This window comes from Mytilus edulis, chromosome 11, assembly GCF_963676685.1.
Source record: "Mytilus edulis chromosome 11, xbMytEdul2.2, whole genome shotgun sequence".
Classification (NCBI taxonomy): domain Eukaryota; kingdom Metazoa; phylum Mollusca; class Bivalvia; order Mytilida; family Mytilidae; genus Mytilus; species Mytilus edulis.
Genome location: NC_092354.1, coordinates 55,158,728 through 55,172,447, shown reverse-complemented (window position 1 = coordinate 55,172,447; position 13,720 = coordinate 55,158,728). Strand labels below are relative to the sequence as shown.

The 13,720-nt window shown below is 29.5% G+C and overlaps 2 protein-coding genes across 2 annotated transcripts in view; one reads left to right on the top strand and one right to left on the bottom strand.

Annotated features, from left to right (window-relative positions):
* LOC139495837 (immunoglobulin superfamily member 10-like) overlaps positions 1-4,012 on the bottom strand; it is a 43,372-nt gene extending 39,360 nt beyond the window's left edge. The window contains exon 1 of the mRNA XM_071284223.1: positions 3,887-4,012. The gene's annotated coding sequence lies outside the window, so the exon portion shown is untranslated. The remainder of the gene's footprint in view (positions 1-3,886) is intronic.
* A 57-nt stretch (positions 4,013-4,069) lies between these two features.
* The window catches only part of LOC139495836 (cell adhesion molecule Dscam1-like), a 140,423-nt gene continuing 130,772 nt past the window's right edge, over positions 4,070-13,720 (top strand). The window contains exons 1-2 of the mRNA XM_071284222.1: positions 4,070-4,188; positions 4,728-4,788. Of these exons, the coding sequence (XP_071140323.1) occupies positions 4,743-4,788 (46 nt within the window). The 5' untranslated portion in view covers positions 4,070-4,188; positions 4,728-4,742. The remainder of the gene's footprint in view (positions 4,189-4,727; positions 4,789-13,720) is intronic.

Sequence of the window (13,720 nt, the reverse complement as noted above, 5' to 3'; positions counted from 1 at the left end):
ATGGATAATTATTTGGTTGACTGATTCGATTCACAAAAGCTCTTTCTTATACAAAGTAAAACATATATTTTAACCAAACAAGGTAGACGAAACGCACGTCTGGTATGCATGATGAGTTTAAATTAATAAAGATTAAAAATATCTAATGTGACTGGTTATTGCCAACCATTTGACTTTGATTCAATACGTTGCTCAAGTGCAAACCAAGTGTTCCCAGTCCTTTAAAATCAAACACGGGAATTTTCGTCTATATAAATTAATCTTATCGTTACAAAAAAAGAAGGAAATCTAGTATTTTTATTGAACACGTAAATTTTCAGATTCCCGCCTTTATTTTCACTGGCATTATAAGATGACGTTAAGCAGGCGAACAACCTATTATGCTTTATTTTCTGCCTTTTTTATAGTTTATTGCATGTTTGTTTCTCGTACGTATTTGTATAGGTGAAACGCCAAACATTTAAGAAAAAGCAATTTAGGAGCAATCACATAAAATTACGCACACGTTTGTACGAGCTCTTCGTAACATCCATGCATCATTACAAATAAAGGCAAGATAAAAAAAAAAACGGATTCAGTGAAGTATTATCGTATTTTTTCTTTGAGATATGTCTTCATTAATTCAATTTGATAACATTCTACCAAAAGGTGACAAAGTTATATCCGACAGATGCATCAGTGATCTGATTTTTTACCTTTGGCAAAAGTGTCTTGAAATAGAAAAAAGTGTGAAAAAAAGAAGGGACAAGTTGTGTACATCCTTTAATGTCTGGGGTGTTTGAAACTTTTGTTTAATCTTATAATTTTTAAATAAAAAATGATAATATGATCTCGCTTCAGATTTCATTTTTTTTTTCGAACTGAAGTTTGATTTAGTACCTTCAAGAAATCATCGTTTGTTAAAAAAGTATATGGGTCAAATGAATGACGAAGTAATGATCGATGCATTTGATTAATGGTAACCGAAGTCTATATCCCCTTTAAAGGTTGATGTTTAAAAATTATCCCAAAATTATTAACAAAATTGTTTAGAATTTTAGAAAATTGGCTTGTGCTTATTTTTTAATTGCATCTACTCCAACAAAGAATGTGTATTCAAATAGCAAAACTTCTTGCAGTCTATGCTCCCCTCCGTCGGTTGGTTATGTCGAGTAATGCCATTTTATTGGAAATCTCTCATACGTGTTACAAACACGGCCTAAAATTTTCTTTTCCATCGTAGCAAATGGTTAAAGTTTAGTAACATGTGTTTATGTATCCGCTTCACATTAACTTTGGTGAATACATGTAGCTGACTCCATGACAGTCATACCATATCTCTTTTTTCATATCATGAATTAAGTTTGTTTCTTCATTTTATCATGAATGGTCCAAATTATCATCAAGTCGACATTACATGGACCCTATTTTAAATCAAGTATGATATTTAAGCCAATTTTATCGATGCGTTCACTTGATTAATTGTTAGAACGTTAACTAAAAAGTCGATTTATCAGAAATGGGTTCCGTTAGAGAATTTATAGGAAGTAGTAGATTCGCTAATGATAATTAACTTGCATCCTACATCTCTTTCGAATTCAATTCTATGAAATTCTCTATTATATGGAAAGTTTACCATCTTTTGAAACGTTATTCTTTCTTTAACAAGGGTTACTTAGGCTTGTATGCTTATTATGTTGTCTATATGTTTATGTATATTAATATCGAAGTTTTGTAAGAGTTCATTTATCATTAGAATTTTATAATTATACTATTTTGCCTTTTGTCTCTATAGAATTTTTTTTATATTGCATGTAAGATATTTAAATCGGTATTCAGATTACAATTTTAAACTTTGTGAAAGATTTTGTTTGTCTAAATTTAATTCAAATGGATACACAAAGACAGTAATAATAGTACCTTCCATATATTCTTAACAACAAAGGACACATTATTCTACCTAGTACAATTCTTTATTTGTAATTATTTTGACACGTATCCAAACATTAGCACGACTGTTATAATCCTTCTTTTTTGGATTTGAAACCAATCCAAAGATGAAATAGACGATACTGATCTTAAATACCATTGGCATTGACATTTGTTAAGGCATCAATATTAACACTGACTGGTAGGTGTTGGATAACATTTAAATCCATGTGAGTCGACAGATATAAATGAATTATATATCATTTAGAATTATTCATGCATAACAATATTTATATTCTATACATTAAATGGAATACGTCAATGTCAGATCAAGTCCAAAAAAGATAATCGTGTGTACGACATTTTTTACTAGACTGACAAAACACCTATGATGGAACATATTTTCTTTTTTCCAAATATTATTAGTTGCATATGTGTAAGTGACCTAATGTGATAACTCTAGTCTAAATTTAACAAATAAAGATAGTCGGTAAGATAAATTCGTTACAAAGTGTACTAGTGACCTTATGTGATATAAACGGGGGTCAGTAAATTGCTCACGGGATGAGAGCGAACTCCATATGGAATTTACTAACCCCGTATATATCATATTAGGTCATTAGTACACTTTGTGACGAATTTATCTTACAGACTATCTTCATTTGTTAAATTTAGACTAAAGTTGTCTCATTTGCTATCATAACACATCTTTTTATTTCTATATTAAAGTGTTGAAGTGTTCAATTTTAAGAACCTTCTTCAATTGGTCTGCACTAAAAAAATAATGCAAACAATAACTATTTAGTATCAACAACCTTGATATAAAAATATCAAACAGAACTTTCAATACTTTTAAATAATCGAACTGTTTCAAAGTCGTAAATCCACTACTAACCGTGTATTGAATTAAGCCCTGCCTCCCTACGAACCTTATATTGAATTTACACGGCTTCCATGGGGACGCTTTTAACCGATCATATTCCTAGAAATGTATTGGAGGTAAGATAAAATATCATCTTTTTTTTTCAAATATGGTATCATTGTTTGATTGTCCATATCGTCTTGTTTCCATTTAATTACATCTTTTTAAAGAAGCACTAGCTACGAGATATATAAAAATCTGAAATAGGATTGTTTTGGTTTGCTCATTAATGAAAGGGAAATAATTAAATAATATGGACAACCATGTGTGAGCCAAAATAAATAAAAAACTAAATTAGGTTAAAATGTAAAACAGTAAAAAAAGTAAAAATTGTTTTATTATCTTAATATTCATAAAAACAAACAAATATGTTATTAAAGACAATTAAAATGACATATATACATTCTAAAGACGAAGAATATTATTAAAAAAGGCAAACAAGAATGCAAAAAAAAATGACAATAGAATAGTTACACAACGGCGGAATGTACAAACACCAAGCTATGCTAAAGTAATTTAAATTGAACTTAATAGCAAAGGTTCAAAATATGCAAAGTCAAATACAAAGAATACTATAACACACAATAAAGATGAAACACAACCTGAGTACCTAGAATCTCTACTTCAAGACCATTATTTTTTATATGTGAAGTTGACACGAATTATTTATCAACATGGTCTTGGTATCTTCCGATTAACTTTTAAGAAAAAGGACGAGACGTTCTTTAATACAACCATGGCTTGGTCAATTGCTGCTCAAGCACTGGTGACATTTTATAAAGTATTTAAAATTCTAATATAAAAAAGATTAAAAGTAAAAACATGTGCCCCAAATGGCTGGAACAGAAGAAATGACCAGCAAACATTCACATCAGCGAAAATATGAATGTAGAAATTTGATATGCATATGTTGAATGCGAATTTAGTTTTAAAACCGTATAATAAATTACTGTGTCGGTTACGGATAAAACGAATAGTCCGAAAAATAAGTTTCTTAAATGAATGCGTTGATTACTGTGAATTATGAAGATAATAAAGTATTCTTATAATACTCACTTGTTTATATCATCAAGCTATTAGTCCTCTTTTTTTCCAAAAGGTTGCGTTATAATCCTATTTAAGAGATTATTAAACATGTACATAAACACAAAACCAATAACTGTAAAATTTAAAGGATTATTTAAATCAACGCACAATTAAAAGAATACAGATATAAAGTAGAATACTTATTCATTTGCCCCTGAACTATACAGATCGATTTTACCAGAGGATATATGTGTCAGTCATTTGCTGTTTGTTGATAGACATTTTTTGTTGGAGATTTTTCAAATTCGGACTAGAGTCAATAAAGTAAAGATGTAAGTAGAAAATGTATATTCATTTCATTTTTGAAAAGACATTTATTTATTATAACGATTGATGACTGGATATGGACCAGGCTAGTCGTACTTCAAGGGGAAGGATTACTTTGTTTGAAATACACAATAAAGGGTATCAGGAATCGCGAAATTTACCATATAAAAAAAATTGCAAAATACAGTGTTTATCGTTTCAATAAAACATATCTTGTCTGCTTATATGGAAATGGGGTTATAGTTATTTTATTCATGATGAACGCTAATTAGGAACTTATTAAGATATATAAATGAGAATGATTGAAAACATTTGTTATTTATTTGATTGCTAGCGGTTATCCTATACTTGAATACTTAAATAAAAAATTTAATCATAATATTCAACTTTTTTATAATCATAGTATATAGTTCAATTCCATAAAATCAATAGTTTAACTCATGCACCAAACCATAATTCTTCATAGAAAAAAATATTTATAAAATGTTTAAATAACTTTTTTGTAATTTAATTAAAGCAAGTAATGTATTGTGATTATTTTTAGTTTTAGGACAAGACAATGATGCTGTGTTACGTGTTTTTAATGACGAATTTACTGATGGCAGGTATACTAATTTTATAAAATTTACGTACATGAATGTACAAGACATATTTTCTTGGTTTTATTATTTCTTTGTTTGAGACCCCCTCCCCCCAAAAAAATTTAAAAAAAATCAGCCTTTGGAATTGCATGCTCATGATTATCATTTACGTGTAGTCCATATGCATGCGTCAAAAGTAGATACATGTGTCTATTTATTCAGTTCTATTTAAATGCTGGAAATATTAAAATGATTTTCAATGAAATATTCTGGGTAAAAAAAACAACTTAATAGTGGTAATATTTTAAAGAGAAATATGACATTACATGAAATAATTGTGTCATGTGATAAGACCTATAAAATGATTGCCGTAATTGTATTATCTATTTGGGTTCCTGAACCAATTTTGTCAATAAAACTATACGTTCGCTTTACAAAAATATCATGCAAGCGTGGTTTAAGCTATCTAGAAAATCAGCTTAAACCAACAATTTTCCTCGAGAAATGCCTGTTACAAGTCAGGAATATGACAGCTGTTTAACTCGGTGCATTGTTTGGTTTTGTGTTTTGTTTGCAATTTTTTTATTGATTATTTCCTGGAGATTTAAATTTAAAAAAAAAAACTAATGTTGCCATAGACTATTTTTCGTAGACTTGGTTCGAAAGCATTAAAAAAAACCTCCAAAAAACCAACAATCTACTTTAAACCAGCAGATCTCGGGTTGAACTTATGACATATAATGAAGTACATTGTGTATTTAGTTTTTTTTGTATGTTAATATTGTAACAAATAGTAGTTGCAAAATTAATGACCTACTAATTGTTACAATATATTGTAACAAATAGTAGTTGCAAAATTAATGACCTACTAATTGTTACAATATATTGTCAATTTCTTGGTTCCAATGTCTATTTATAAAGGCAACAGAAGAATACCGCTGTTCAAAATTCATAAATCGATAGAGAAAAAAACAAATCCTACTTTTACCTGTATTTAAAAAAACATTGTATGTATCATACACTTGCCAATCTATTGTTCCAAATTAAAAATAGTGGTAGACATAAATCTAAATATCGTAAACGGAATTTTCTTTAATTAAATATATTTAAATAGAGGTATTGATTTTATGAACTTATCTGGTATCTTCAATAAAGGAGTAGGTCCGGTAAGGGCCGATTTTGGCCTCAAATTTCAGGTTCGTCCAACGAAAGTTTTTGGCCACTTTTTAAACACTTAAGTGTCTATTTCAATTGATTCGATTAGTTTATTTGAAAGATTGTAACTGATTTAGTCATTAAAAACGCTCTGATTCAAGCTTAAATACGAAAAATCTATCAAATATGCCGAAAAACGTCACTTTTCAGATGGTTTTTGTCAAAAATGAAAGTGGCCGCATCCGTGTTCATTCTCAACCTTTACATATGTTTTGTATTATCATCAAATACAACTTGCATTTCAATATTATGAATGAACACGAATGCGGCCACTTTCATTTTAGACGGAAACCGTCTAAAAATTAACCAAAATGCTAAAGTTTTGAAGATTTCAGTAATTTAGCATGACTTAATGATGCTAGAACGCGATATTTGTGCATTGTTTTGTCAAAAACAGCTCATATTTATGTAGCAGAAGCAGTTTACTTTCCAAAATATAGCTTACAGATTACATTTTCACAATTTTCCAAAACTGCTATATTTTGGGCCCAAAAAGGGGTCTTACTGAACCTACTCCTTTACAATCTTTAAACACCTCAATATTTTTATAATATTATTTCGTATTCTTAAAAAAAACCCAGCATACGTTTGATTATTAGTTCATCTTCAGTTACATCAGATGTCAATATAGAAAATGAGGCTTCTTCCAGTTGAGATTGTGGCGTATCTAGTGTAGATATTTCCCTACGGTCATGTCATTACATGATACTTCAAAATCGCCGAAGACCACAAGATCAAAACTTTTCTTTAAAAAGGATCTTGATTTCGTTCTCCATCTACTATAGATTGGAAACAGTGTTGTCAGGTCATTAAATACAGTTGATATTCGTATATATCACTTTGAAATCAATAAATGGGAAAAAGAAACGATTTTCAGGCATTAGTGTTCCTTTTGGCTCCATCATACGGTGTTAATGTATCCCAACTCAATCGGTATGTCAATGTGTGAAGTGATGTCATAGATATTAACGAAAGTAACCAATGCATCACTTTTTAAATTATATCAGGGATTTCGTTACCATAAACCACTTTAAACTTTAACTAAATTCTTCCATAGATTAGACGTAAATTTGCCTGTATTAGAAAAAAACTTAATAAAAACGGGTTTCTCATCCTAAATTTTACAATTATACTGTACTAAAAGCGCGGACATCACTTTGTGAACCGAGTTAACTCAGTGAACCTTTAAATAAGCTTACTAATGAATGCTATATTATCATTGTTGTAATTAGATCTTTAAATAGTGTTGCACAAATATCGATTTTGTCATCAACAAAATAAAACATAACGTAATTTGTCTTTTTTTAAAATGTTTTTTGGGATGTATAAATATGTGTTCACACTCGTTTCTGTATAGAGGTAACATTATCTATTTATAACATTATACATATTAAAAAAAAAAAAAAAAAATTCAAACTATCCTACTGCCTGTCGATACTTAATTAATTTTGCATTGCATAAGTCATGTCTCCGTTGACTGTCAATCCAATTATTCTGTTCTAGTACTATGAACAACATATTTATTTGTTTTGTAAAACAAATATTTCCGTACTCCATGTACTCTTTACTACAAAATAGTTTTTATTTATCTGTCCATGTTATTTTGTTTTACGGCACTTTTTTTAAAGTCATACTTGTTTTTCGGATATTGTTTTACATCTCGACACACATTTTTTAATTAATTTTGTTTTTACATTGTGTCAATTGTATTCGTTTAGTGTTATTAACTTTTTTTTTATTGAAGTAAGCTATTTTAATTGATTATTTATAGTGTGTCTTTTTATGTTGTGATGTTACACTACTATTTTATGTAAGGGTGAAGGTTTGCGTCTTATAAACTGTTTGAATCCGCTGTATGTGTTTGTCCCTGTCCTAAGTCAGGAGCCTGTTGTTAAGTCATTGTCGTTTGTTGATGTGGTTCATAACTTTTTCATATAGATTACTAAGTATATCGTTGGTTTTCCGGATTGTTTAGTTTTACAGTAGTCTTTTTGTAGCCCTTCATAGCTTGCTGTTCGTAGTGAGGTGAATCAATTAAATGCGTGTTAAAGGCCATACTTTGACCTATAACGGTTTACTTTTACAAATTGTGACTTGGATGTAGAGTTGTCCCATTGGCACTCATACTAAATCTTTTTATGTCTAATTATAGTGAATAAAAATGGATTTGGGTATACATCAAGAAAAGAACACCCCAAACGACAAAAAAAATAACAAGACATTACAAACAACATTCAGACTGTAAAAATAGCCGAATGTCTGCAATTCTGGAGCAGAGCATGTAGCATTGATAATAAATACCAATAATTGTTATTTCAAACATATCCTTCAAGTTACAAATAACGTCAAAAATTTCATTCTACAAATTCAGCTGAGGTTTTTAACCACTGACAGACAAATGGAAATGTATTTTGTTTAATTAAGTCTTTCCACTTTTCTGTGGAAAGACTTATTGTATTTGTTCTGATTATTATTATTAGGTCTTTCCACTTTTCTGTGGAAAGACCTATTGTTTTTCTTCTGATTATTTTTTTTTTTTTTTTCTTCCGCCTAATTTTGTTCTTGCGATAAACATTTGTTTCGCAATATGTCGCTTAGATATTTTGTATATGATATCGAACAGTTTATGCGCTTTTGAAATTTACCCTGCGTAAACAAATACTTTTCTTTGTAGGAGTTATCTCCCCAAACACTGTTTTCCTTGTTAGCGCATCTCCTTCGCAACCGTAAAAGATTATGACAAATTTATTTTACAAAATTGCTCGTTATATCCTTCGCATGATTTGTCCTATTTTGACCGAAGCGATATAACCGCTCCATATGAGAGTTATTTCCCCTTATGCATCTGATATAAGTGATATGAATTTCTATCTTATAAACCATAAGTGATAGAGACCTAGGATCTTTTGATTTGAGTTCCTTGGTCCCAAAAAATGAAAATTAGGTCAAGGTCAAAGGTCAAGGTCATATTTTAATATTTGAATTTGGCTTATTTTCACTTATATCCAAAGACTGTATAAGATATCAACAAATTATTTTTACTAAATTGTTAGTTGCGACATGTCGTAAGATGTAAATTTTGATTGCAAGCGTACGTTGAATGTGAAAGGGAGTTTTCTCCCCTCTTGTATTAAAAAATACGCGTTTGGTGATATAACTCATTAACTAAATATAATTAAGACCTATGGTCTTTTGATTTGAGGTCCTTGGTTTATGACCTTGAAATTGATCTCAAGGTCATAGCTTAATTTGACGTTCTATATTTTGACCTTTGCTTTTATTCTATATGTATACATGATAAAGATATACATTTTTTAGAAAAAAGGTATCAAGCCATTTAACCTTGAAAAAAAAAACCGGAAGTGACCTTTTGTAAACCGGAAGTAGCTATTTTTTGTACTTTATTAATATAAAAGTATGTAGAACCAGATATTTTTGGAATCGGTTTCAAGTAAATATTTAAATATAATCGGAAGTAACATTTTTCAAACCGGAAGTAACAAATTATCTCCCTTATTTAAAAAAAAATGTATGGAAACAATATATTTTTGGAATCAGCTTACTAGGAGCTATCATTTGACAATTGAAATGACATTTTAAACTTAGTTTCACAACTTTTGATATCAAAAAGGATGGAAAGACCTTCAATTGTTCTCTGAATTTTTTTTTTTTTTTTTTCCGCCTAATTTTGTTCTTGCGATAAACATTTGTTTTGCAATATGTCGCTTAGATATTTGGTATATGATATCGAACAATTGATGCGCTTTTGAAATTTACCATGCGTAACGGAAAACTTTTCTTTGTAGGAGTAATCTCCTTCGCAAACGTAAAATATTATGACAAATTTATTTTACAAAATTGCTCGTTATATCCTTTGCATGATTTGTCCTATTTTGACCGAAGTGATATGAATGCTCCATACGAGAGTTATTTCCCCTTATTCATTTGATATAAGTGAATTGCATTTCTAACTGGTAAACCATAATTGATAGAGACCTAGGATTTTTTGATTTGAGGTCCTTGGTCCAAAAAAATGAAAATTAGGTCAAGGTCAAAGGTCAAGGTCATATTCTAATTTTTGAATATGGTTCATTTCCATTCATTTCCAAAAAACGTTTAAGATATCGACAAATTATTTTTTCTAAATCGTTTGTTGTGACATGTCATAACACGTAAATTTTGATTGCAAGGGTACGTTGAATGTGAAAGGGAGTTTTCTCCCCTTTGGTATTTAAAAATACGCGTATGGTGATATAACTCATTAACTAAACATAATTAAGACCTATGGTCTTTTGATTTGAGGTTCTTGGTTAATGATCTTGAAATTGATCACAAGGTCATAGCTTAATTTGACGTTCTAGATTTTGACCTTTGCTTTTACCCCATCTGTATACATAATAAAGTCATGAGACTTTTTGACAAACGGTATCAAACCATTTAAACTTAAAAAAAACAACCGGAAGTGACCTTCTGTAAACCGGAAGTAGCTATTTATTGTACTTTATTACATAAAAGTATAAAAAACAAGATATTTTTGGAATCAGTGTCAAGTAAATAGTCAAATATTATCGGAAATAGAGTTTTTCAAACCGGAAGTAAGAAATTATCTCCCTTATCTAAAAAAATATTGTTTAGAAACCATATATTTTTGGAATCAGCGTACAATAAGCTATCATTTGACGATTGAAATGACATTTTAAACCTATTTTTACACCTTTCATATTAAAATACATTGTTTTGGTGGAAAGACCTTCAATTGTTCTCTGAACAATTGGTTTTTAATTATTATTATTATTATTATTATTATTATTTTTTTTTTTCCGCCAACTTTTGTTCTTGCGATAAATGTTTGTTTCGCAATATGTCGCTTAGATATTTCTCATATTGTATCGTATAGTTTATGCGCTTTTAAATTTCACCCTGCTAAGCCGAACCATTTTCTTTGTAAGAGTTATCTCCCTATTCACTGTTTATAATCAGAGTGCATCTCCTCTGTAACAAAAAAAGATATCGACAAAATTTCTTTTACACATTGTTCGTTACATCCTCAGAAAGTTTTGGCGTATTTTGATCGAAGCGATTCGATGAAATTTTATAGGAGTTATCTACCTTTACAAAATAAATTTGTCGGTATGTTTATTTAACTCATAAACAATTAATCGTATAACCCTGGAATGCTTTTATTTGAGTCCCTTAGGTCTTAACTTAGAAAATGAGGTCAAGGTCAAAGGTCAAGGTCAAATTCTTAATTGTGACTTTTGCTTGTTTTTGCATTTTCTCACTCACTTTGAGAGATACATAAAAAAAGAACAAGTGCAAAATGTCTGCTTAATTGTAATGAAGATATGCTACATTTAGTCTTATACAAATAAATGGCATCTTATAGGAGTTGTTTCCCCTGAAATGTCTTGATATGAGGTTATTTGATTATATCTTCAAGTAAGTTCATTACAAAGACATTTGACCTTATACAAAAGGTTAAGTGACAAATGACCTTGAAAAATGGTTTCCGGAAGTGACCTTGAGAAAACCGGAAGTAGCTTTTTTTGCAGTTTTTTCACATACAAGTACTCAGAATCCATATATTTTGTCATATAGATACATAAACTGATTACTGAAGAATAAAAATGACTTCCAACAAACCGGAAGTAACCAATTATCTCCCATTCTACATGCAAAAGTACATAGAAACTATATATTTTTGGAATCAGTGTGAAAGAAGCTATCATATGAGACCGGAAGTAGCATATTATCTCCCTTACATCACTCAAAAAGATAATTAAACCATTATTTATATCATCAGTATGAAGAAACTACCTTCTGATCCAAATTTCTTTGTTGTGGAAAGACTTTCAATTGTTCTCTGAACAATTGGTTTTTAATTAATTTATATTTTATTAGCTCTTTAGTGCAGGAATATAATGAAAATGACCATGATGTCGATTTCCGCTATTGTGATTGATATTTCGTTATAAATTGAACACTGCACAATGCAACTAGAAAATAGCAATTATGAACTACGAAATATCAAGTTGGAAGGATGGAATGTCAAGTTTTACTTATACATTTTCATTTTGAAATACCAAATTTCATCATGATAAACTTTTGAATTAAAATCATAAAGTATAAAAGTGCAAAAATATAGAACCGATTTAGAACGACAAAATGTCAGAAAAATATATCTGGAGCAGACAAAATATCAACCTTAAATAGAGAAATGTCGAGTTGGAAGTGGGAAATTTCAGAAAAATATGTTGCTTTCAATATTCCTCAGACTATCGGAGATATTAGAATATTTATATATTTCTAAAGACAAACACGAATCATTTGTCAACAGATGGGGGGGGGGGGGGATTTATGGAAGCTATTTAATTTATTTTTTAATATGGTTATACATATATTATAATGTATTCCAAAGTATTCTTAAGAGATTTTACACCACTAACTTGTAAATTTTTATTATGTCTTATTTGCATGATATCAATAGTATAACAATGAAAAATGTATATATGCACTGTAAGTTTGAACATCAAAAAGATCAATAAAAAAAATATTCCTCAGACTTTCCAGATTTATTACTGATTAAATTGAAAAAATAATGTCACTTGATACCTTAGTTTTGTCCTATCTGAAAGCGAACGGGTTTCAACTTCTTTAATACGTGTAAGATAATAGAGAATCAAAACAAAGCATACAATCTTAAAATAATAATAGGTAACATTTTATTTAAGGAGTTGAAACTTTATATTTTTGTTAACCATTTCTCGATTCCATTAAGGCATGTCTATTAACAAAATAAGTAAATTCAGAAATGGCAAGTCCATTAAAATTGGCAAAATCAAACGTTAAACATTATCAACCAAGGGAACGAATTGAAGACAACTTTCAAATTTGTGCTTGGTACAAACATGTTCTTAATGTACCAAAGCATATTTATGCTTTTCCTTCAAAAGCATTAATACTCATTCTCTGTAACCACTTAAACTTTTTCGGCACACAAAGTCACCGATCTTTCTGAAAATTGGCTAATATGTAGATCCTATTAGACTAGCCAGAAAAATAATGCCAACCGATATTTATATTGATTGGTTACCATGGTAACAGCGGAGAAAGTTGCGATTTTTGAGAAAAATACAATATTGGTGTAGTGCTGTGAAATTATGCGACTAGTTCTATTGAAAAGAAAAACAAAAACAATTAATTTCATTCTTGTTTTAGTCAAAAATCAAAAAAAGTTATGGGTAATCTAACTAGAAACATGTGAAATTCATTTCTAAAAAATGGTCATAGTGCAATATATCTCACAATACGAATTATCTCCCTTTTGTGGGTTACGCTAATGCCTGGACCAAAACAAAAATGCTTATAACTGTTTTATTTCTCAAAGGTTTCATGTCAAATTTGAATTGTAATAATTGCAGACAATTTAATACACAAATGTAAGAAAAAATATTTGAAAACTTGACCTGACTAGAGTATTAAAAAAACCAAAAACAGGACAAATACATGTTTTTGGCTAAAACTTGACCTTACCAACGTTAACGATGTCTTGCTTGTTACGGTATTTATATCTTATAGGATTTGCTTAAAAATTCTAATAAAACCAACAGTAATATTAAACGGTAAAGTCTTCATCAAATAATAATAAAAACTTTGGGAAAACAGTTTAGTTTATTGTGACGAGCATGGGGTTATTTAAACTTTTTATAGTATTGAGTATTATATTGTATTTTACTGTGTT